Source organism: Ursus arctos, unplaced genomic scaffold (assembly GCF_023065955.2).
Source record: "Ursus arctos isolate Adak ecotype North America unplaced genomic scaffold, UrsArc2.0 scaffold_19, whole genome shotgun sequence".
NCBI lineage: Eukaryota > Metazoa > Chordata > Mammalia > Carnivora > Ursidae > Ursus > Ursus arctos.
In genome coordinates this window covers 46833052-46858327 of record NW_026622863.1, presented here as the reverse complement: position 1 = coordinate 46858327, position 25276 = coordinate 46833052, and the positions used below count along the sequence as shown (strand labels likewise).

At 35.0% G+C, this 25276-nt stretch overlaps 1 protein-coding gene across 4 annotated transcripts; it reads left to right on the top strand.

Annotated features, from left to right (window-relative positions):
- Positions 1–229: 229 nt before the first annotated feature.
- On the top strand, positions 230–24786 carry ZNF404 (zinc finger protein 404). Of its 4 annotated transcripts, none has more exons than XM_057314460.1 (5): positions 230–379; positions 1190–1273; positions 10262–10337; positions 12843–12969; positions 19186–24786. In XM_057314460.1, the coding sequence occupies exons 3-5, from the start codon at positions 10329–10331 to the stop codon at positions 20706–20708; spliced, it is 1659 nt and encodes a 552-aa protein (XP_057170443.1). In that variant the 5' UTR covers positions 230–379; positions 1190–1273; positions 10262–10328; the 3' UTR covers positions 20709–24786. The 4 variants fall into 4 exon arrangements, with proteins under 4 accessions (XP_057170443.1, XP_057170442.1, XP_057170444.1 ...); XM_057314459.1 differs by having other exon boundaries at positions 248–296; XM_057314461.1 differs by adding an exon at positions 10546–10621 and having other exon boundaries at positions 258–1273.
- The last annotated feature ends 490 nt before the right edge of the window (positions 24787–25276 follow it).

Sequence of the window (25276 nt, the reverse complement as noted above, 5' to 3'; positions counted from 1 at the left end):
CCCGCAAGCCGGGTCGAGGCTCTGGAGTCCGCTGCCCTTGCTCGGTTTTCTACAGCCTGGACTCACATTCCGCTCGCCTCCCTCACCGGCGCAGGACTACCTGAGGTTAAGCTCTTCGACCGGTCCGCTCATCAGCCGCGCGCCGGCAAACGCTTACGCCTGCGCACTCCGAGCACAGGCGACCGCACCTCCGGCTCCCAGCGGGCCGGACTGCATTTCCCAGAAGACACCGGGCTCGCATCACCCTCGATTCCTGGGTCCTTTTCCGGTGTCTGAGCAGCTGTGGTCCCTACACGGTGAGTAGGACCTACCCAAAGATAAAAATCAGCGGCGGCATCCACAGTTTCCAACCAGAGCCGGACGGGAATCCTTGGAGGGGGTGAGAGGCTCTCCCGGCGAGGACAATCTGGGAACTGACAGGGCGTGTGGAGCCCGGAGTCTCAGGCCTGTGTCTGCGTGAACAGCAGAGATGTGAGAGATGTGTCTGTCTATGAGAGACGTGTGTGTGTGTGTGTGTGTGTGTGTGTGTGTGTGTGTGACACTGTGACAGCGTGTCTTCGTGACGGCGTCTGCGCTTGTGTGTCAGATACTTGATTGTGCTTATTTAACTTCGTGGCTTATGGGTGAGCGACAGTTGTGTGGCCATGTGGGTTGTCATTGGAACTCATGGCTCTAGGCTCCGCGGATCCTCCACCCTGTCCCTTCACAGCCACTTGGGGTCTGCCGCGGATAAAAGAGGGAAGTCAGATTGTGAGCCTTAGAATGGAAGAATGGAGAATCACAGCATGATGACACAGACTTGATCTTGAGATGAGATATTTTGAAGCTGCAATCGGCCCCAAGGCATGCTTTCTGGGAAGACCTGATTAGCTTCCAGGAGTAGGATTCCCTCCTGGGAGGTTCCCCCTTGGAAGCTCCTAAAGGTCCGCTACATGTTTCATAACCACAGCATTTCCAGAACTCTGGCCCCAGGACCCTGCTGTGAATTAGAGACCGATTTCTCCTTGGACATCAGTGATCCTGGCCTCTCATACTGGGAAGGACAACACTATTCCAGTATCCTTTCTACTCCTATTCTGGTTGTGTGTGGGGCACTGGGTGAGAGCGTGTGGTAATGGAGGGTGTTTTCCAAGTTACTGTGCTATCCAAGAAAATCCTGATGTTTCATGATTGCCTTCTCTTTTCCCAGTGCTGCCTGTCTCTTAAAAAAAAAAAAAAAAGATACTGAGAGAAAAAAAGACTTTTTGTTACACATCTAAAAGTTAAAGTTCAGGTGAGTTTGTGTTTCCTCGTTATTCATTAAATGCACTTGAATTTTAAAGATATGAGACTCTTTCTTTTCCTTCTGCTGAAATGTCTTGCCTAATAGTGACGTATCTGTGAACTGTGTGTGAGGCCATCCAGATGGATCACCCTTCTCAGGGTCCCCAAGCCGTTTTCTCCATAATTTATTTAACCTGTTGCCTACTGTTAGCTATTATGTTTCTAATTTTTGACTACCAACTAAATTAGTCTATAATGAACATCATTATGCATAGATCTTTATGTCCTTTTACAGTCATTCCCTAAGGATAAATTTCTAGTTTTGAAATTTAAGTCAGAGACCAGATATTTATAATATATCAATATGCTTATACTCATTGGAATACAATGACTAAAAGACATAGTTGCTCTCCTCAGACGACTTGTTATCCACTAAGGAAATGAAATCAGAATAGGAATAAGTAAGATAGAAGATGTGAGATGTCCTAGAGAAATCCAGGTGACCTGCTTTGGGAGTTCATAGGAAGAGACATCATTCTGTCTCTAACAGTCCTGCCAGAATATTGTCACACTGTGAAAACTCCCTTGTGTGACCATACCACACTATTTATTCATTCCCATGATGATGGGTTGCTTCCCGTATTTGACTATTATGAATAAACCTTCTATGAACACTCCTGTACAAGTTTTTTTTTTGTGGACATATGTTCTTGTTTTTCCTGGATATATACTTAGGGGTGGAAGTGGTTGACTTAATTTGCACTCCCCTGCAAGTATGGTTACTTCTCAAACTGGCCATCACTTGCTATTGTTAATCATTTTAATTTTAGTCATTCTGATGTGTGTGTAGTAGTATCTGATTTTAATGTGATTTTAATTTGCATTTTTCTGTTAAGTAATGATATAAGCATCTCTTCATATGATACTGCCCATTTTGATATACTCTTACAAAGTGTCTATTCAAATCTTTGGTCCATTTTTTAGTCTGTTTTTTTGTCATTTTCATATTGATTTGTAGGCATTTTATGTATATTTTGAAGACAAGTCCTTTGTGAGTGTATATAAACATATATATGCCTCTGTGTGTGTGTGTGTGCATGTGTGTGTAAAGAGAGAAACAGAGAAAGAATATTTTTTTACTAGCCTACAGCTTCTTACTTTCTTAATGGTATAATGAAGAGAAGTTCTTAATTTTAATGGAGCTATTTACCAAACTTTTTCTTTTATGGTTATTGCATATTCGTTCTGTTTAAAACATCTTTTCCTGGGCAAGAAGGGACAGCTCTTCCTTATGGTAGAATTCCAATTGTAAAAGGTAGAAGGAAAGAGGAACATAGAAAGTGGCCATTTAGGCAAACACCACAGTAATAGTGGTTTCAAACACAATCAACTGATAGATACTAAAAGTAGTGGGTGAAAATTTGAGAAGAAAAAGGATTTGCATAGTGTCAAATATTTCCAACTACCCAAGATGCTTATTAACTACAAAGGGAAAGGCAGTAACTTTACAGTAGAGAAACCCAGCAGAAAGAAGTTTAATCAAGCCATCAAGGTTAACATCACCATAATAAGACATCAGTGTCATGAGCCCTTTCTTATCATGCAAAGAGAAGGACACAACACCGCTGTGGTACTGCCAAAATTGTACAACCACATTCCAGTTACAAAAATATTAGAAAAACCAAGCGGGAGGATAATTGACAAAATAAATGATTGGTACTCCTCCAAAGTGAAAAGGTCATGAAGGTAGGTGTGGTGGACAGACTTTATGGTGACCACCTGATTGCTGCCTGCTGTTGTCTGTGCCATTGTATAATCCCCACCCCTGGAATGCAAGCAGAACCTGTTACTTGCTTTTAGCCAATAGAAAATGGCAAAGATGAGGGGGATGTCACTCCCATGATCAGGTTACTTGATACGGTTAATGAAATGGTATGTCACTGCTGTGGTTATGTTATGTCATGTAGGACCCCATTATAGTAGACTAGAGCTAGAGGCTCTCTTTGGGGGCTTGAGGAAGTAAGAGGCAATGCTGGACAAGCCCATGTTGCCAGAAACTGCAAGTGGCCTCTAGGACCTGAGGGTGTCCACCAGTGGACAGCCAGCAAAAAGGGGCCCTCAGTCCCATAGCTGCAAAGAAATGAATTCTGCCAACAATCTGAATGAACTCTGAAGTGGATTCTTCCCCAGTTGAACCTCTGAGTGAAAACACAGCCCAGCCAACACCTTGTTTGAGAGTTTATGAGATCAGCCTAAGGAGAGCATCCAGCTAAACTGTGTGCAGTTTCTGGGTCCACAGAAATTGTGAGATGATAAATATGTGTGGTTTAAGCTAAATTTGTGGTAGTTTGTTATGGCAGCAGTTGAAAACTATTACCATAAGAAGAATGTGGAGATTGGAAGAGACTAAGGAGAAATAACAGCTAAATGCAGTGTGGGATCATGTATAGGATCCTGGAAAAGAAAAGGACATTAGCGTGAAAAACTGGTGATATTTGAATAAGATATGCCATCCATAGTATTGTACCAATGTTAATTTCCTGGTTTTGATCATTGTCCTAGGTAAGATATTAACATTAGGGTGACGGGTAAAAAGAACTGTCTGTACTCCTCTTGTAACTTTTCTCTAAGTCTAAAATAAGTGAAAATAAAAATGAAACCAAAAAAAAAAAAAGGAAAATTTTATATATACATGATCATGAAGATGTTTTCCTATTTCTTCTTCCAGGTTTATTGTTTCAGTTTTCAAATGTAGGTGTATGATCCATCTTGGATTTATATCTGTGTATGTAGTGGGATCAGAGTCAAACTCAGTTTTTGCACACAGATACCCAATTGCTCGGGTACCTTTTGTTGAAAAAGACTGACTATCCTTTCTGCTCTAAATTGCAGTCAGACTTTTTTTGGTGAAAACTGGCTATATATGTGCAAGTCTCTTTCTGGACTCTCTATTCTATTGGTCTATTTGTTAATCCTGTGTCAGTATCACTGTTTTAATTACAGTAGCTTTATATCATGTCTCAATATCTAATGTGATTTTGACAACTTTGTTCTTCAGAATTGCCCTGACTTTTCTGGGTTCCTTGCATTTCCATATAATTACAGAGCAAGTTATTTTTAATTATCCCCCCCAAAAAAAGCTCCGCTGATGTTGTTGGAGATGCATCAAATCAATAAATCAATTTAGAGAGAATTGATAGTTAAAACTGAGTCTTCCAATTCATGAACATAGACTATGTTTCCATTTATTTAATTCTTCTTTAGTCCCTTAATGTTTCGATGTTTTCAGTCTAAAAGTCTTGTGCCTCTTTTGTTAGATTTATCCCAAAGTGTTATACTTTTTAGATTTCTTAATAAACTGTTGGGATTTTAAAATTTAATTTTCTAATAACTTTGCTTTAATACAAGTAATTGTTTTATACTTTGACCTCTTATTCAACAATCTTGCTAATAAATTCATTTTTTCTAATAGTTTGTAGAACTGATATTTCTTTCAATGTACAAAATCATGTTATCTGCAAATAAAGATCGTTTTACTTCTTTTTTTCCAACCTTTGTACCTTTCATTTCACGTTTTTCCCTTATGGTATTGGATAGATCTTACAGTACAAAATTTAGTAGAAGTGGTAAGAATGGACAACCTTGCCTTGTTCCTGAATGCAGAAGGACAGTGATCCATATTTCACCTCTCATGTAATCATAGCTGTAGTTTTATTCTGGAGATCCCCTTTATCAAATTAAAGAAATTCCTTCTCTTCCTAGTTTGCTGAGAATTTTTGTCATGAACTGTGGTTGAATATTATCAAAATTTCTGCATCTAATGAAATGTATGAATGGCTTTCTCCTTTTTTATTTAAGGTTGGAAGATTATGTTGATTGATTTTTTTGAAAATTAAATGACCTTTATATTTCTAGACTAAATTTCTCTTGCCCTCTATATATCACCTGTAACATATGGTTTAATATCCTTGCTAGTATTTGGTTTAATGTGCTTACATCTATGTTCATGAGAGATGTACTGTAATTTTCTTTTCTTGTAATTAATGTCCCTGTCAGGTTTTGATACCACAGTTACGCTTCATGACATGGTCCATTTATTTCTGTTTTCTAGAAGATACTGAATTTGACTTGTATTTTTAATTCCTTAAATGTTTGGGAGAATTTTCCACTGAAGCCTCTAGGCCTGACATTTTATGAGAAAGTCCTTAATAAAGATTTTATTTCTTTAGTTAAAAATAACAGTATTCAGATTTTCCATTTCTCCTATCAGTTTAGTTAAATTGTGTTTTCAAGGAATTTTTAAATTTCATCTATATTTTCAAGTTCATTGTCATAAAGCTCATGAAATTCTGTTACCAATTTAATGTCTGTAATATATGTAGTGATAGCTCCTTTCATATTCCTGATATTTGCATTTATTTTCTTGATTATTATAGCTAGAGATTTATCAATTTTATCTCTTCAATGAAATAGTTTTTGGATTTATTGATTTTTCTTTGTTGTATATCTGGGTTTTTAATGTCACTTCTTTCTTTTAGTATGCTCTGCTTTCTACAGGTTAAATTTGCTTTTCTTTTTCTAGCTTTCAAAGGTGGATCATTGATTTTTAACCTTTCTACTTTGATAATACATACATTTATGTTTGGATGAAGTAGGTCAAAAAATATTTAAAAGAAAGAAGGAAATAAGAGGACGATTATTACAAATGCTCATGCTATCCACTGGGAGAAAATAAATTCCAGATTTACTTAGCATGGACATAATTTGACAAAGGATTTCTATCATAATTTCACTACTAATTTACTTGCTATGTCAATATATCTATAGTACACCTAACAACTGTGATGGAGATTAAACAATGAGTGGCATTTATCTGCAGCATTTATAAAAAACAAAACAAAAACATATTTAAAGCTAAAAATGTCTTTGTAAGCATTGGTTGGATGGCATCTCACAAGATTTGTTATGTCATACTTTCATGATCATTCAGCTCAAAATGTTTTCTGGTTTCCATATTATGATTTGGTTTTTGACCTATACTTATTCAGAAGTGAACTTTTTATTTTTGGAAACATTTGAGAAATACCTGTTTTTAAGTTCTAAGTTAGTTCCAAGGGCTTCAGAATATATGCATTCTTTTTTATATTAATCATTTGAAATTTATAGATGCTCGTTTTAGGGCCCAGAATATTCTGATAAATATATTGTGAACATTTGAAAATAATGTATAGTCTATAGTTTGGGAGTATAATGTTCAATTAGGTCAATTTGATTAATCGTGTTCAAACTTCTATGGCCCTGCTGATTTTTTTTTTCCTCTTCCTATTATTTTTTTTTAAAGCTTTTTTTTTTTTTTAATATTTTATTTATTTATTCGACAGAGATAGAGACAGCCAGCGAGAGAGGGAACACAAGCAGGGCGAGTGGGAGAAGAAGAAGCAGGCTCATAGCAGAAGAGCCTGATGTGGGGCTCGATCCCATAACACCGGGATCACGCCCTGAGCCGAAGGCAGACGCTTAACCGCTGTGCCACCCAGGCGCCCCTCCTCTTCCTATTATTGGTTACCAATGGAGGGTACTGAACTCTCAAATTTCAATTATAGCTTTGTCCTTTGATTCTGTTGACTTTTGCTTTATATATTTTAAAGCTATGTTATTAGATACATAAGAAATGTAGGACTACCATTATATTCTTCTTGAATTGTATGACATGTCTCTATTACTTTTAATACTTCTTGCACTGAAGCCTATTGTATCTGTTATTAATACACTAATACTAGCATTTTTCATATTACTGTCTAATATATTTGTCTTTGTGTTTAAACTATATTTCTTATAAGCATCATAACTGATCCTGTTTTTCTTTTTAATCTAATCTGACAATCTTAGATTTATTTGCAATATTTAGTATATTTACATTTTACTACAATTACCAATACAATTTGATTTAAATCTGTCATCTTGCAATATATTTTGTTTGTACTGTTCATTCTTTAATTCTTTATTCCTCTTTCCCTGTCTTCTTTTGTGTTAATCAGGTATTTTTATTATTTCATTTTATCTCTTCTGTTAGGTTTTTCTGGTTGTACATCTTTGTATAGTTCTTTTAGTGGTTAACTGAGCTATTATAGAATGCATCTTTAAGACAGTCTCCCTTAAATTAGGACTTTTACTACATATCAAATAATGTAAGAACTTTTAATAGTTTAATTCCATTTATGCTAGTATTGTCATTTCTTCCTCCTATATTACAAGCCCCACAAGCATTATTATTTTTGTTGCTTTAAACAGTCCATTTGTTTAGTCATATTAGTCATATATTTACTATGTCATAGCTTTTCGCACATGCTTCCACCTGGGATTATTTGCCTTTAGCCTGCCTGCTCTCCTTTAGTATTTCTAGTATTGTAGGTCTGTTAATAAGAAATTCTCTAAGCTTTTGTTAGAAAAGATCTTTCTTTCACTTTCATTTAGGAAAGATATTTTCTCCAGGTATAAAATTCACAGTTGTCATTTTTTTTTCTTTCAATACTTCGAAGATAGAATTCCATTCTTCAGGCCACCATAGGTTCTACTGAGAAATGAACTTTTTCTTATTGTTGTTTTCTTATAACTGATATCCTTTTTTAAAACTACATACTATTACGATATATCTGTAAACTTTGTTTTTCAACAGTTTGGCCATGCTGTGCCTAGGTATGGATCTCCTTATTTTATCTGGTTGGTTTGATGAGTTTTTTAATTTATGTATCAAAACATTTCATGAGATTTGTGATGTTTTTGTCCATTATTTCTTCAAGTAAATTTTCTGTCCTATTTTTTTAGGTGTTCAATTTCATGGTTTGGCTGTCTCCTGTACTTCTTTTATGTTTTGCTCTGTTCTTTCATTTTTTTTCTCTCTGCATAAGATTATTGTTAATTTGGTTTTACACTACCTGATGCATTCTTAATTTTCAATATTATATTTTTAAATTATAAAGTGTTCATGTGAATCTTTAAGATTCTAAATCTCTATTGATATGCTTCATTTTGTATTCTGACTGAGCCAGCCAGGTGTGCCCCCCTGCTTTTTAAGTAAGCTCTATACCCAACATGGGGCTTTAACGTACAACCCTGAGATCAGTAGTACCATGCTCTATCAACTGAGCCCATTCTGCATTCCATTTTGCCCATATTTTCCTCTAGTTTTTTTTAGCATCTTAATCGTAATGTTTTCAAGTCCTTGTCTGCTAACTCAACTATGTAGGTCATTTCTGGGTCTGTTTCTACTGAGATTTTTTCTCTTGATTATCAGTAAACTTTTTCCTGTTTCTCTGCATGTTTAATAATTGTTATTGTTAGGTGGCATTGTGGATAATTTATTATACAGACTCTGGATTATGTTATCTTTCTTTAAGAATTTACTTCAGGGTTTTTTCAACCTTAGTGCTGTTGATGTTTTTGGCTAGGTAATTCTTTGTTGTGGGGGGCTTTCCTGTGCATTTTAGGGTATTTAGCAGCATCCCTGGTTCTCTATGTAATAGAAACAATGGCACCCCTTCCCACATTTTGACAATGAAATATGTCTTCAGACATTGCTGAATGTTCCCCTATTGAGAACCAGTGGTCTATAGAATCATTTTCAAAGTCTACTTCATTTTCCATTGTGTGAATGCACTATAGTTTATTTAATTAGCCACCCATCTAAGTACCTTTAGATTTAGTACCTTTAGATTTCTCTCCAGTTTTTTAAAAATTTTAACTAGCTTCTATCATACTCCTTTCTACATCTCTAGGCACATTTTACAGTTACTTCCTTTGGATGGAGATTCAGAAATGACCTTTCATGGTTAAATTCTTATGCATAATTCTGCTTACATGTCTCAACTGCCCTAAGTTTTCACAAGTCTACAGGACACCATAACAGTGCTCCTTTCTACAACCTTATTATATGTGGTGCATCATCAACCTTTAAAGTCTGAAAATTGGATACCTATAAATGATAGTACCTTGTTGCTTAAAAACATCTCTTTAGTAAATCTTTTGATAGATAATGTCTTAATTACCTGTTCTTAGGTTTCACACAAGGGAACAAAAAAATCTAGGTTTTAAAGGCAGTATATGTAAAAAATAAGTTGGCCTTATAACTATAGAAATGTGATTCAAAACACATCACTTCTACTTATTGTTTGTGTTATGGGGAAATGTCTTTAATTCTTTGAACTTTCATTTTTTCATCTGTTGAACTGAGATAATAACTACATTGTGGAATTAAATGTCAATGTGTCTAGACTTCCTATCACATAGAAGGTTGCAAAAAAATCTATGTGTTGCTGTATGGCTTCAGTAAGAAGGAATTCACTCCTCTCTAGTGGGTACTGGGTGGGTTGGTTGCTGAGGCACAAGGAATGGCTCATGGCAGCAAAGTAGATCCTGTTAGGGAAACCCAGGTTAGTTATCCCAGAGGATCTCAAGAGTCATAGTTCTGGCTTAGGGGAAAGGCTTCACATGGGTAGGTGGTTTTACAGTGGTCAAGATTTCCAGGTTGGTCTCTACTGCTTTCTGTCTTCTATCTGGTGCAAAGATTTCATGCCCAGGTCCATCCCAAAGACATGAAGGTTGTTGCAGTTTGTGTTGTGTGGCTTGGTCTTTACTCTGGAAGATAGGTCTGGATGAGGATCTATTCAGTATCACTGAACAACCAAGGCTGGGTTCAGTTGGCTTGATAAGTATGAGAAATAAGGCAATGTGGGTGTCTGGACCCAGCTTTGGTGCAAGAGTGCCTCTGTTCTGTATCTACTCTTGTGTGTGGCTTGTATCTATAGGTATGGGGAAGGGCTTGGGTTTGTCTGGACTTCCCATATCCCCTGACACGTGTTCATGTATTTGGGAAGATGGAGAGTGGGCAAGGACAGTGGGAAGCAGGAATAAAGAGGAAAGAAGAAAGGCTATATTACCTTAAATAACTTTTGGAGTTCTAAGATACACCAGATCTCAAGGCCTCTTTTTCCTCTCCCAGCTCTGGCTTCTCTGCAATTGGCTTCTCTAACAAAGGAAACCCAAGGAAGATCAGCAGTTTGAAAACCATGGCCCAGGTAAGTGGATATCTATCTCCTACCTGGAATACTATGATTTTTAACTCTCGTAAAACTTTCATTCTTTATCCCCACATCTCCTACCTAGGAAGGATGTATCTCTGACCCTATTTCATGATTTCTCCCCTTACAGAGAAGGATGGTGTCCTCCTCATTTGTTCCCTTTTTTTCTAACTGATTTTCAATTATTTATCTTCTATGTGTTTAGTCTTTTCTCAAGAGCAGTGTTGGAGCAGTGCAAGAGTGAAGTATCTTGAAGGAAATATTTGAGCTTCCCTTGTCAGGTTTGTGGTTTTATGATATAGAAGTGATGGTCCTGGGGCACCTGGGTGGCTCAGTTGGTTAAGCATCTAACTCTTGATTTTGACTCAGGTAATGATCTCAGGGTCATGAGATCGAGCCCCATGTTGGGCTCCATGCTGGGCATGAAGCCTGCTTAAGATTCTTTCTCTCCCTCTCCCTCTGCCTCTCCCCTCAAAAAAGAAAGAAAGAAAAATAAATGATGGCCTTATTTGATCACAGGAGAGAAAACTTTCTCCTTAGTTTTCCAGGGAGATAAGGGAGAATTGGGTTACGAATGGTCTCAGACTCAGGTGTGAGATGAGAACTCAGCTTTGAAAAGCTTTTAAGTTTGGGTAGAAATCGTATTGGTGTATGCTGAGAGAGAGACAGACAGACAGACAGACAGACAACAGGGCCCTGGCTATGGAAATCACTGAGACTTTTGTATTGAAAGAGAAATTGCTGGTCTTGAATAAATCAGTGTTGTTCTGATCATCCTACATTAGTGTGTTCTAACTAGGAGCATGAGTTCAGTAAGGGATTGTAGTAAGAAAGATCATCTAGAACAGCAAATGGTAGATGATACCGAGCAGTGGAGAAGAGGTTAGGATTTGTGTCCAACCTACATATCATAATAGTATAATACTTTAAATTTAATATTATTTTAATAATATTATTAATGATACCTTAATACTTTAAGGAAGATTAAATCTGATGTCTTTAACAGGGAATAAATAAAAACATTAACTTGTGAGAATAAAGGAAGTGCTTATGATGCATTATCTGACACATATTAACATCTTGATAAAATTACTTAATTTTACACAAACTCCATTTCCTGAGATAGAAACTTTATCAGCTTTTTGAAGTATAATTGACAAATAATTAAGTGTATGTATTTTGTCTTTTTAAAGCAGATTTATTGAAATATAATTGACAATAAATTGCTCATATTTAAAGTGTAGAATTTGGTAAATTTTGACTTATGTATATACCTGTGAAACTATTACCACAGCCAAGATAATGAACATATCCGTCATTCCAAAATTTTTCTCATGCCCCTTTATAATTGCCCCTTCCTACCTGCCCCCAAACTTGCCCTTCATGCCCAGGCAACTGCTGTTTGCTTTCTGCTGCTATAGGTTAATTCCCACTTTCTAGATTTTATAGAAATGGAATCATACATCATGTATTCTTTTTAAATTATTTCACTCAGCATATTTATTTTGAGATTCATCCATATTGTTGCATATATTAGTAGTGCATTCCATTTAATTGCTGATTAGTATTCTATTCTCAGTATATACAAAAATTTGTCTATCCACTCCTCTGTTGATGGATTTTTTAGTTCTTTCCACTTTTTGGCTGTTAAAAGTGAAGCTGCTTCATGCACAAATCTTTGGGTGGACATATGCTTTCATGTCTCTTGGGTAAACACTAGGAGTGGAATGGCTGAGGAATATGGATGTTTAACTTTTTAAGAGATCAATAAACTATTTTTCAAAGGATTTACTCTTTTACATTCCCACCGTCGGTATGTGAGAGTGCCATTTTTTTTCACATCCCCAGCAACACTTAAAATGGTCAGTCTGTTAAATTTTAGCCATTCTAATAATTGTGTAGTGATACTGTATCCTTGCAGTAAGCCATGGCAATCATAAGGCTCACTTCATACATTACTTGTCTCTCAGGGATCACTGCCCAATATTTTCTGTCTTAAAAACCATCGTTTCATACAATTTGTCCATGTTTTTTGTTATTTCACATGGGAGGGTAAATCCAACCCATGTTACTCCATCTTAGCTATAAGAGATTTTATAATCCATTTTGGGGAAAAAATGAACAATTATTTTTACAGATTCCTTGAAGAGAAAAGATATAGGGACTTGTATTTACTAATAGTATGTGATTCAGGTACATAGTAGGTAATATTCTTATATATACTGTTTCATTTAATTGGGAAAGTCTGTTTACTTTATTCATTTTCATACATTTAGGTATTTAAGTTTTCCTTTATTTTTAAAGAAATTTTGTGCACTCCAACAGGATTCTTCAAGACTGTGTTGGCACCCTACTTCAGAAGCTACTGTATTTATTCTCGTCATGATCTTGTAACTTCAGCTTATTTGTTTTTCTATATTGCCCCCTTATTGCAATTGAGTCATTCCATCTTGAACATTTTTTCTTTACTGTTATGAATAATACATGGGTTTGTCTTTTCAGATGCCATTGACATTCAGTGATGTTGCCATAGACTTCTCTCAGGAGGAGTGGGAATGCCTAAATTCCGATCAGAAGGATTTGTACAGAGATGTGATGTTGGAGAATTATACTAACTTAGTCTCACTGGGTAAGGACATCTGCCTGAAGGGATATAGAATCTGCCATCTGGAATAGCTACTTTCTCCACTGTATATTTTATGCTGTAAGCCGAGAAACCAGATAAATTTCTTCATATTCATATTCTCCTTATTCTCAAAGGCCTAATTTGACCTTTGTTAGATGGAAATGGGCATCTCCATTCAGCACCTGGATCTCTTCTTTCATTTACCTTCTTCCTACTTCCCTCTGCCCTATCCTGCAATTCCTTCTTTTTCTAAAATAAAGGTTTGAATTCTAGGACTTTTTCTGCATAACCAATGGCAAAAAAAAAAAAAAAAACCCACAAATTTTATATTATGTGTATGTTCGGAATATCTACAAATATTCCATTTTAATTGCTGGTCCAGCTATATGGAAAACAGGTAACATGGGGTCCTGGTTTTCTCTTTTCTACAAAGAACCTTGGTAATTTTTACAGTGTAGAATGAATCAAGAACATTATCTTTTTAGTATTATTTTTATACTTATAGCAGTGGAAATGTTGGCTTGCAGTGGTATCTTAGTTTCTACTGAGAAATTAAAGTCTTTGTTCAGTTTTTGGAAAATATTTGACCATTCTTTCCTTTCTTCTGGGACTCCAATTATACCTATGTTAGATCTTTTGTGTGTATCTCACAGTTCTATCATGTATATATCTCCTTTTATCTCTATTATTTTCTGTTGACCTGTATTTCAGCTCACTTATCCTGTATTCTGCTATCATGAGTCTGCTCCTAAAAATGGGTTTTTCATATCATATGTTGTCTTTTTCAGTTCTAGAAATTCAATTTGCCTTATAACATCTATCTTTTAAAATTCTTCATTCTTTATTTACTTCTTTTCATTACTGTTTTTTCATCTGTTTTTCATCTATGGGCATGCTTATATTTCTTCTTTTCTCTTGTTATTCATCATATGGTAATACCTCTTCAAGTTACTAGTAATTGTGATTGTATGCTGGATATTGAATACAGAAGAACTGAACAGAAGCACTTGGGTGGCCCAGTCCGTTGGGCATCCGACTCTTAGTTTCAGCTCAGGTCATGATCTCAGGGTTGTGGGATTGAGCACTGCTCAATTGGGCTCTGTGCTTGGCCCTCTCCCCCTTTTCCTCCCCCTGCTTTCTCTCTCTCTCAAATAAATAAATTAAATCTTTAAAAAAAAGAATTGAATGGTTTCCAGATGATGGTGTCTTCCACCAGAATATTTACATTTTCCTCTATTAATTGATAGCATGGCAGGCTGATCACTATAATATAATCAGGGATTGAACTAGGTCAGTGCTGGTTTTCAGTTTTGGTAATTCTCAGCTACTTTTTTTTTTAAATCACTTTGCCTTTACTGCTAGCTTTACTCAGAATTAGTAAGTTTCTGCAGGGGAAAAGTGGTAGATCCTCAGGGCCAATTCAACACTTCTTCATGGCTCTTACTGTTTATTTGTTTTGATTTCAAGCTTCCTCTCCCAAAGGGTCTTTTGATTCCAGAAGAAATGTTGAAATTAATAAGCTGATCATCCATTTAATATGCCAGGAAAAGAAGAGCACAACACACTTAAAGGAAGTAGAGGAAAGGAAATAATAAAGGAAAGAACAGAAATTAATGAAATAAAAACCAAACATACAAAAGAGCAAGTCACAACTATAAATTTGGTTATCTCAAAGAATGAATAAAAGTAGTGCAACTCTATCAACATGAATCAAGAAAAAAAATCTATGTAAGGAAAAAAGGCACCACATTACAAACCATGAAGCCTTGAAAATATGATATTTTGAAAAACATTTTGCCAAAAACTTTGAGAAATCAAATGAAATAAAATATTAGAAATTTTTAATCTACAAAAAAATTCCACTCAAGAAAACTAAAAAAACAAAAAAACAGGGCACCTGGGTGGCTCAGTTGGTTAAGCGTTTGTCTTCAGCTCAGGTCATGATCCCAGGGTCCTGGGATTGAGCCCCACACTGGGCTTCCTGCTCAGTGGGGAAGTCTGCCTCTCCCTCTCCAACTGTCTCGCTCCCCCCATGCTCTGTCTCACTCTCCCTCTCAAATATATAAAATCTTTAAAAAATAAAAATAAAAACATGAAATATATTTATGATAGCTCTTTCAGTATCCTTATCTACTAATTATATTATCTGTATCGTTCCTTGATGTGTTTCTTTTGATTAATTTTCTCCTAGTAAGGGTCATATTTTCCTGCTCTTTTACATGTCTGATAATTTTTTATTAGGTGCCAGACATTGTGACATTTACTGTGTTAGGATGCTGGATTTCTAATATTCTTATACATATTTTGGGACTTTGTTCTGGGATGTAGTTATGTAATTTGGAATCTGTTGATCCTTTCATGGTTTGCTTTGAAGTTTTGTTAGAGTGGGTCCAGAACAGCTTTTAGTCTAGGGCTAACTTGGCCTCACTACTGAGGCAATATTCTTCTGGGGACTATGTTTGATGCCTTGAGTGCTATGGGGCCTTTCCACTCTGGTTGGGGGAAACAAGAACTATCCCCTGCCCTTTGTGACTTCCAGGGGATGTTCTGCCTACTCCTATCTAGTAGTACATTATTTGTTCTCATTGGTTTTCTCACGCGGGTGTCCAGATTCACGTTCAGCCACAGTTTCAAGGGGATTCCTCTACAGATCTCTAGAGATCTCTCTGTGCAGTTCCCTCCTTTCTAGTACTCTGCCTTGCAAGTTCTGCACTTCTTTCTTTCCCTTAATTCTCTACTCTGTCTTCTCAACTCAGGGATACAGCTGCACTATTTTAGTTTCCCCTCTGTGTGCTTTGTTCTGGAAATTCTCTTTAGACAGTCAGCTGTGGTACTTGTGGGGCACACTTCATTTGTTTCCCTTCCCTTGGGAGAGTTCTATCCTGTACTATCGATTTTCCAATATTTGAAAGATGTTGTTGCATATATTTTGTTTGGTTTTCTAGTTATTTAAGTTAGGAGGGCAACTTTGATCCCTCCTAATGTTACATGACCAAAAGCACAAATTATTAACTCTGTCTTTGAAAGCTTCTTTGCACTTTAGTACAAGAGGTCTTAGATTCACCTTGTATCTTCCCTGACCTGGACTAGGAATTAGATATTTCTCCAAGGCACCCTCATTAACATCAGTGGGAAATATTTTAGAGAGACTGAAACCTGGACAACAAGGAAGCTAATTGTAATCACATTTTTGTGGGATAAATATACAAGGAGGGCACGTATTGCATGGAGCACTGGGTGTTATATGCAAGTAATGAATCATGGAACTTTACATCAAAAACTTGGGATGTACTGTATGGTGACTAACATAATAAAAAAATTTTATTAAAAAATAAAAAGGAAAAAATATATACAATTTTTGAATTATTCTGTGGAAATTGGTTTGTTTAGATTTTCCATCTCTTCTGGAATCTGTTTCTGTTATGGCCTTACTTTTATTTTGAAATAATTTTAGATTCACAGAAGAGTTATAAATGTGGTACAAAGAGTTCCAGTATATCATTCCCATAATGATAACATCTTACATAACAATGGTACATTTGTGAAAGCTATCAAATTAACATTTTATAATAATACTATAAGCTAAATATTTAATTTAGATTTCACCAGTTTTTGCACTAATGTCTTTTTTCTGTTTCAGGATCCAGTTCAGGATACCACATTACTTTTAGTCAGCCTGTGTCCTTAGTTTCCTCCAAATGTGACAGTTTATGTTTTTCCTTCTCTTTCTTGACATTGATACTTTTGAAGATACTGTTTGGTCAGGTACTTAGTAGAGCACCTCCAAATTTTGGTGTGTTTGGTGTTTTCTTATGATTAAACTGAGATTATGGATTTGGGGGAAGAATACCAGAGAATACCTTTTTCATTGTATGTTAGGGGTACATGATATCAACATGATTTATCACTGGGGTGCTAACCTTAAAAACTTATATAAATTGGTGTCTGCCAGTTTTCTTCATTGAAAGGTTATTATTTTTTTTATTTTCATATCTTGTTAGAAGCAAGTCAGTAAATTTAACTGGGGTCAGTTTTTATAAATTATATTTTTTTAAAAAATCATCATTTCATGTACATCTCAAATTTATTTGCATAGTTGCCTTTAATGGATGTTCCTCCTAGCTTTTGTTCCTTAAATAGGGAGGCTAGCGGTTTGTTTGCATGTGTTAATTGTAAAATTTTATTTAAAAATTTGTTTTTATTATATTGATTTCCCTTTTCCGTATTCCTTCAGTAGACTTTATCATTCTCTTTCTAATTTTTTTCTTTTCCTAATTTTGGATTTAGTATTTAATTCATTCATCTTAATTCTTTAATTTTTCATTAGATGTAAGCCTTTTAGTCTATGAGTTTGCAGCACTATAGTTAAAGGCCATAGATTTTGATGTATTGTATTTTTATTATCATTGTTTTCAAGAAGTTCTGTGGTTTCAGTTTGTATTTATCATTCTCTAACAGTAGTTGTTGATTTTTATCTATCAGTAGAAAGTGTTTTGGCTTTTTGAGATTGCTACTCATTTCTCATTAGTTCAGAGAATATTGTTTGCTTTACTTCAACTTTTTGAACATACTGTACTTCATTCATAGGAGAATCCCACTTGCCTTCAACTCATACTTAACCCATTTAGCAAATTAGAGTTCTTAAGGCTGATCCACTGTCCAGATAGCCAATTTTTAATCTATATTCAACATTATCCTTTGTTGTAGAGTCCCAGGCATTTGGTTTCCCAAAGTCTGTTCCCATAGCACTTAGTTATTTATTTTTTCCCAACATACTCAAGTTTCTTAGATTTTCATAAGCCTTTTAAAATAATATTAACTATGCAATTCCTGAAATACATTTCTGTGATATTCAAGAATGATTGGCCTTGGCTTAAAAGAATGGAAGGAAGAATTTGGGAATGTCATTAGAGAAACAAAACATAGCATCAGTAGGATGGATGAATAATATTAAAACTCTGCTGATGAAGGTAATACACCATCTGATTGTCTTAATTGAGATAAAGCAATCATGAGTAGGCACAGGGAAGATGGAACAATGGTGGTAGAGACATGTATAACAATTTAAGGTGATAAGCAATTGGAAAATGATCAGGTGTCACCTGTTTCCATTTATATTTTTGACTGAGCTAGTTTGGATGTGTATATTTCTCACCTGTAAGGTAAATGATAGAGGAAAACATATTTTACTGTAATAAGGTATGAGAGATTAGCCAGGAAGAGATGGTTGATAACTGTTGCATAATTTTCAGAAACTAAATGGATATTTTACTCAGCTGCCTTCCCCAGTAACCTTAATTTTCATTCTTATTTACCTTTACTTTCATCCAAGTTAATTTTTAAAATTCAGTATTTTATCCTACAGTTAATATTTACCTTGTGGTCAAAGGACTTGCTTTGCAGTAATAGTTAGGAGTTTTGAGGTTTAGAGTAAGAAAATAAGTAGTAAAACAAGTGAGAAAATAAATATGTAATAGAGAAAAGGATTTTGAAGACAAAAATTAGGTGTTGGAGTATAGAATAAAGGATATGAATTTACTTAGAGTTAGCAGAGGCAGCCTTTCTGAAGAAGTGATTTCTAATCTGCAACACCCGAAGATAGTAATTTAAAGGTGCTAGGTAAAAGGATTTCTGAAAGGTGGAGCACCTGTGTGAAGCCCCAGGAAATGGGAAAGGTTATGGTATGTTTTAGTAGCTGAAGGGATGCATGGGGATAGTATATAGGGAACAAAAGATGCCAAGGGGTTGGGAGGAATTTGTGTAAATAAGACAGATCCTTTTTATTCATGATTATGTGTTTAGGGTTTTACTCTAAAATAAAGACAAACCATTGAAAAAATTACATAGAGCCATCTGATAGATAATATTAGAAATGTAGATCTACTTCTCTAGATTCTGATTCACTCAGTCTCAGTGGAAATCTAAAAGGTAGTGTATATAAGAAGTTCCTGCTATAATTTTGGTCCACACTAAATATGAGAAATACTGACTTTTTCTCTTTGCCTACTCACAAACTTTACAGTTTTCAATATGAACTTTCATAATTTTCTGAGGCCTTTTTGTCTTTTAGAAATTTCATGACAGTATTTTAGGATTTTATGACCCTTTTACTTCTAGTGAATATACTTCTCAATTTATCACTGTTTTTACTCTAAGAGGCCCCTCCTCATCCCCAGTACAGGAAAATAGCATTTTTTTTCTTTTCTTATTTTCTTTCAGACTTTGATTTTACAACTGAGACCAACAAGTTATCTTCAGAAAAAAGCAGTTATGAAGTAAATTCATACCATCGGGAGACAATGAAAAGAAGTAAAATCTTCAACCCTACGAGGTTTATTTTCAGAAATGACCCACAATGCAGAATTGAATTTGGGAGAGAACAGGGTCCTAACATGGGGTGTTTTAATCAAATGACATTTATAAAACATATATCTCTTCCTCTACACCAGAGAATTCACACTAGAGAGAAATCCTATGAATGTAAGGAATGTAGGAGGGGCTTTAGAAAATATTCACACCTTACTGAACATTTGAGAGACCATAATGGTGTGAGACCCTATGAATGTATGGAATGTGGAAAAGCCTTTATAGTTCTCCAGCATTTTATTAGACATAAAAAAATTCACACTGATTTGAAACCCTATGAATGTAATGGATGTGAAAAGGCCTTTAGATTTTATTCACAGCTTATTCAACATCAGATCATTCATACTGGTGTAAAACCCTACGAATGTAAGCAATGTGGGAAGTCTTTCAGACGTTATTCTCACCTCACCGAACATCAAAAAATTCATATTGGTTTGAAACCCTATGAATGTAAGGAATGTGGGGAAACTTTTAGATTGTACCGACATATGTGCCTACATCAGAAAATTCATCATGGTGTGAAACCCTATATATGCAAGGAATGTGGGAAGGCCTTTGGTCATCGTTCAAGTCTTTATCAACACAAGAAAATTCATTCTGATGAGAAACCATATAAATGTAAACAATGTGGAAAGGCCTTTGTTCGCAGCTATCTACTTATTGAACATCAGAGAAGTCATACTGGTGAGAAGCCTCATGAATGTAAGGAATGTGGGAAGGCCTTTAGTAGGGGCTCAAGCCTTCTTAAACATAAGAGAATTCATAGTAGTGAGAAACTCTATGACTGTAAGGACTGCGGGAAGGCCTTCTGTAGAGGCTCTCAACTGACACAACATCAAAGAATTCATACTGGTGAGAAGCCACATGAATGCAAAGAATGTGGGAAGACATTTAAGCTTCATTCATACCTTATTCAACATCAGATAATTCATACTGATTTGAAACCATATGAATGTAAACAATGTGGGAAAGCCTTCAGTCGTGTTGGAGACCTTAAAACACATCAGTCAATTCATGCAGGGGAGAAACCCTTTGAATGTAAGGAATGTGGAAAAACCTTTAGACTTAATTCTCAACTAATTTATCATCAGACAATTCATACTGGTTTGAAACCATATATATGTAAAGAATGTAAGAAGGCCTTTCGTTCTATCTCAGGTCTTTCTCAACATAAGAGAATTCATACTGGTGAAAAACCCTATGAATGTAAAGAATGTGGTAAGGCCTTTAATCGTAGTGATCGACTTACTCAACATCAGAGAATTCATACTGGTGTGAAGCCACACAAATGTAAGGAATGTGGAAAGGCCTTTACTCGTTGCTATCAACTTACTCAACATCAAAGATTTCATAGTGGTGAGAAACTCCTGATGTAATGAGAGTCAGAAAGCATTTAGCTTTGGCACATCCTTTACCATTATCACTATTCTACCACCTAATGATGTTATGGTCAAGATTAAATTATTTAATGTAAAATTTAAATGCTTAAAGGGGCATCTGGCACATAGTATTTGCTTACTAAATATTGTGGTTTTTTAATGATAATCACTATTATTACTATACATAAATTCATGTGGAAGGAAGACCCTATAAGCATATTTTTAAAATGATCAGTGCTCATTCATATTTTCTTCAGATAATTAATTCTGGACAAAATCCCATAGAATATACTAAACAAGACCATTTATTGAGCTTTTATTCAAAGCTCAACCCCCTGAAGATTAATAATAATATTAAGAAACCCTGTGCCTTTATTAAATATTGAGAGTTCAGCTGTTGTGGAGAGTCGTTTGAAGAAACTTTCTTATAATAAATTCTGTTATACCGATAACATACAATCCACATGCCCTACAATTGAAATAAATTAACAATTTGGTAGCCAAAGACCTTGGTTGACTTAGAAAGGTTTTCCTTGAGTTTTTGAAAATTTTCAAATTTACATGAAAGGTAAATTGTTACAGGTAACAGTGTTACAATGAAGTTTGTTTGCCCTTCACCTAGATTCAATATATCTAATATTTCTCTCTCATAAATATGAACATGTATATATACAGATGCATATATACCATATATCATTCTTATTACATATTGAATATATTTTACATATATCATTTTGCTGAGTTTTTCAGTGAATGTTTTAGATATCACTTCACCTCTAAAAAGTCAACATACAACTCTTAGAATTAAGGATAATCTTCTAGATGACTATTAAACCACTATTACCTAAAAAACACTAATAAGAACCCTATATTGTTCTACGATATTCAGCCCATTTACAAATTTCTCTGATTGGTTAAAGAATATCTTCTAAAAGTGCTGGCTTCTTTAAAAGCCAAAAACCAAACTAAGCTCATATATTTTATATGACTTCAGCTTATTGGGTCTAATAAGAATTGGTCTAGAATTTACCCTCCACTTCCTTTCATTTTTTGAAGACTCAGAGGAAGTAACCTATATAATGTAATTCCATACTTGTCCTGCTTTTTCTCAAGGTGGGCTTAACTTGTTCTTCTATCCTTTGTATTTACTGTGAACTGAAGTTTATGTCTAGAGGCTTAAGTTTCAGATTAAACATTTTTTATAAGACTACTTCATAGATAATAGTGTATTTAATGTAAAATATCAGGTGGCATACAAGTGAAACTATGTTTGATCTTTTTTTTTTAAAGATTTTATTTATTTATTTGACAGAGATAGAGACAGCCAGTGAGAGAGGGAACACAAGCAAGGGGAGTGGGAGAGGAAGAAGCAGGCTCATAGCGGAAGAGCCTGATGTGGGGCTCAATCCCATAACGCCGGGATCACGCCCTGAGCTGAAGGCAGACGCTTAACCGCTGTGCCACCCAGGCACCCCTATGTTTGATCTCTTGATTCATGTATTGACCACCAGTTCTCTCCATTGTATTGGTACATTTTTTTTCTTTGCAACTAGTAATCCATGTAAAGTCATATTGGCACTCCACTCAGAAATTTAAGCAGGCTATTATTTTAAAGAAATTAAGACCTCCCCAAACCCTCATATCTTATAATTACCCATATGTTTACCCTTTCTTATGCTCTTCCTTATTTCCCAATTCCCAATTCCCAATTGTCTGAATTTCCAACTGGTATCATTTTCCTTCAGCTTGAAGAACTTAATTTAGCATTTCTTGGAGTGCACATCTGCTGGTGGTGAATTTTCAGTTTTTTTAACCAAATGCCTTTGTTCTTGAAGGATTGCTTTTCTTGCTATAGAATTCTGGGGTTTGTGTGTATTTTTCAAAAGATAGACACTGACTTCTGTCCTCCATAGGTTATGAGAAGTCATTTGAATTATTTTTCCTCTGTATGTGTCATTTCTCTCTGCATGCTTTCAAGATTTTTCATTACCTTTGGTTTTCATCTATTTGAGTATGCTGGTGTAAGTGTAGTTTTATGTTACTCCTGTTTGAGGTTCTCTGAGCCTCTGAAATCTGTGCACTTATGCCTTTCCCCAAATTTGTCCATATTCAGGTATTTTTTTTCTGCCCTTGCTTCTCCTTCTGGATTCCAAGTACTCATGTTAAATCTTTTGATATTGTCCCACAGTCACTGGCTCTGTTATCTCCAACCTTTTTTCTCTTTTTCAGATTGGATAATTTCTATTGTTCTGTCTTCAAATTTACTGACTCTTTTCCTTGTCATTTCAATTACTCTGTTAAGCTTATCAAATGTTTGATTTGAGATATTGCATGTTTCAGTTCTACTATCTTCATGTAGTGCTTTTTTTTATAGTTTCTATTTCTTTATTAAGATTTCCTTTTCTTCATTGTATATTTTGACAGTGCTTTTGATTCCAGTGAAAATCTTTCATATATTGATTCATGATAGGAAAATAAGTAAATTATTTTTAACTTACGAAAAGTATCAGTTTCAAGAAATATTCCTACCCTTTTGGCTAGGTCACAACAACAGCTTTTCCTTTCCTTGGCGTTCCAGATTTCGTTTGTTTATATGTAGTGTGATACTGGTGAGAAAACAAATCACACTGTCATTTTGGGAGTCTTGATTATGAAATATTTGCCAAGTTTTTTTTTTTTTAAGCATGCCTTGGGGTTCAAAATACAGTAAATCTTTGCAAAAGATCTGTAAAACTCTTCAACCATTTCAACTAATGAGCACTGGCAAAGAACATAAGATAAATAAATTCATTGTTTTCTGTTTCTTTCAATAGTTCCATAAAGTGAAAATGATTCAAAATATTTACATGTATGTACTACTAAACCATCATACTTTTCATACTGTGGAGTAAATCAATTAGGGAGACATCAAGCTCTTTAAGATTTATGGAATTCACATTTTTAACTTGGCATATCTGGTTAATTATAATAGAAATTTTTTCATACCTAGTGGAAATTCTTTTTTGACATATAAAAGATTTTAAAATATCTATGCTATGAATCTGATTTTGTAGGCTGCAAATTGACAACATTTCTATTTGATGTGGAAGTTTTTTGAGGCAAAATGTACCCAGAGTATTAAATGGGAAATATTTCATATTGTACAGCTCATCTAAAGCTAGAGAAGAATATATGTAGCTTTACTAATTTTGAATTAGTCTTTGATACTATTAGAAAGATTTTTTATGGGCAGTTGACTGGTGGCTTAAGATTTTTTTTTTTACTTTTTATAAAATATTTTTATTCTTTTTTCATAATATCCTAACAAAACTTCCATAACTACAGTAATAATTTGTCTTCCTGTATTTCCACCTAAAATTTGATTTTTTTTGTATAAGACACAAAGCCATTTTATAGCTACACAAAGTTATAAGCTCAGATTATGTTTCAAAGTTATTTAAAATTTTGGTTGCCCATTTAATTATGATTTCAGGCAACTAATTTTATCTATTCCTTTTTGGTTATCAAAAGGAACATTCTCATCAAATGTGTTATAAATTTGTTGCAAATATCTCACGGCTTTTTTATTTTGCTCTATTCACAGCAAATTGCAATTGGCATTTGTTGTAAAATTCACAGTACTTCTTCCATCTCTTATTTTTTACTATTCTGGCCATAGTACTAGCCTCTAGTTGACTATGCATCATTAATATGCTTTCATTTTAAGTTTTAAAATCGGTACACACTTATTTAACCTAGAATAGTAATTTAATTATAACTAAAGTAATAGGTGTATTTAATTACCAATTTTTATTTCCTTCATATCACTGTCACTCATGTGGTCTTCATTAAATATCCAAATAAACACATCAATTGCTTGACATCAGCTAGGTCAGTGATGTGTTTATGTGTAACCCTAGAAACAACATATACATGACATGCACACTATAATACAAAAATAAGATCTATGCAATGCAATGGTTGAAGTGAAATGTAGTCCTACCAAAACAATAAAGTTGTCAGTAATGGTAAAATATTTTACACTGCTTTTGTTTTTATATTTAAATTAATTAAAATTAGATGAAATTTAAGTCAATCTATCAGTCACAGTAGCCTTGTGTCTTAGGGAGTTCAATTTGGTGGTCATATAGAATATATTAGATGTAGGGTGGGAATGAGATGAGCATGAGAAAAAACTGAATACGAGGTATCTGTCCAATATTACTAGGCATTGCAATAATCCAGATTGGACATAAGGAAGATTCACTACAGCTTATATTTTTCATATATTAAGTAGAATCAGCAGGACATTATGGGATATGAGAGACCCCAAATTCCAGAAAGATCCTCAAATACTGCAAGTATACCAGTAAACCCCCATTTCAATAAATTAATTCCAGCCTACTAGATCTTTTGTTCAATACTGGTGTCCAGGAAGTTGGGTTCCATGGTTGGTATTTGAATTAGGGCCAAGTCTGCTAATTACCCCCCATATCGATCTCCCTTTCTTCCATAATAAAAGAACAATCAGGGGTGTCTGGGTGGCTCAGTCGTTAAGCGTCTGCTTTCAGCTCAGGATGTGGTCC

Excerpts from the sequence above, each read along its gene's own strand:
- ZNF404 (XM_057314460.1), top strand. Across the intron at positions 12,970-19,185 it reads TACTAACTTAGTCTCACTGG|ACTTTGATTTTACAACTGAG; the intron begins GTAAGGACATCT and ends ATTTTCTTTCAG.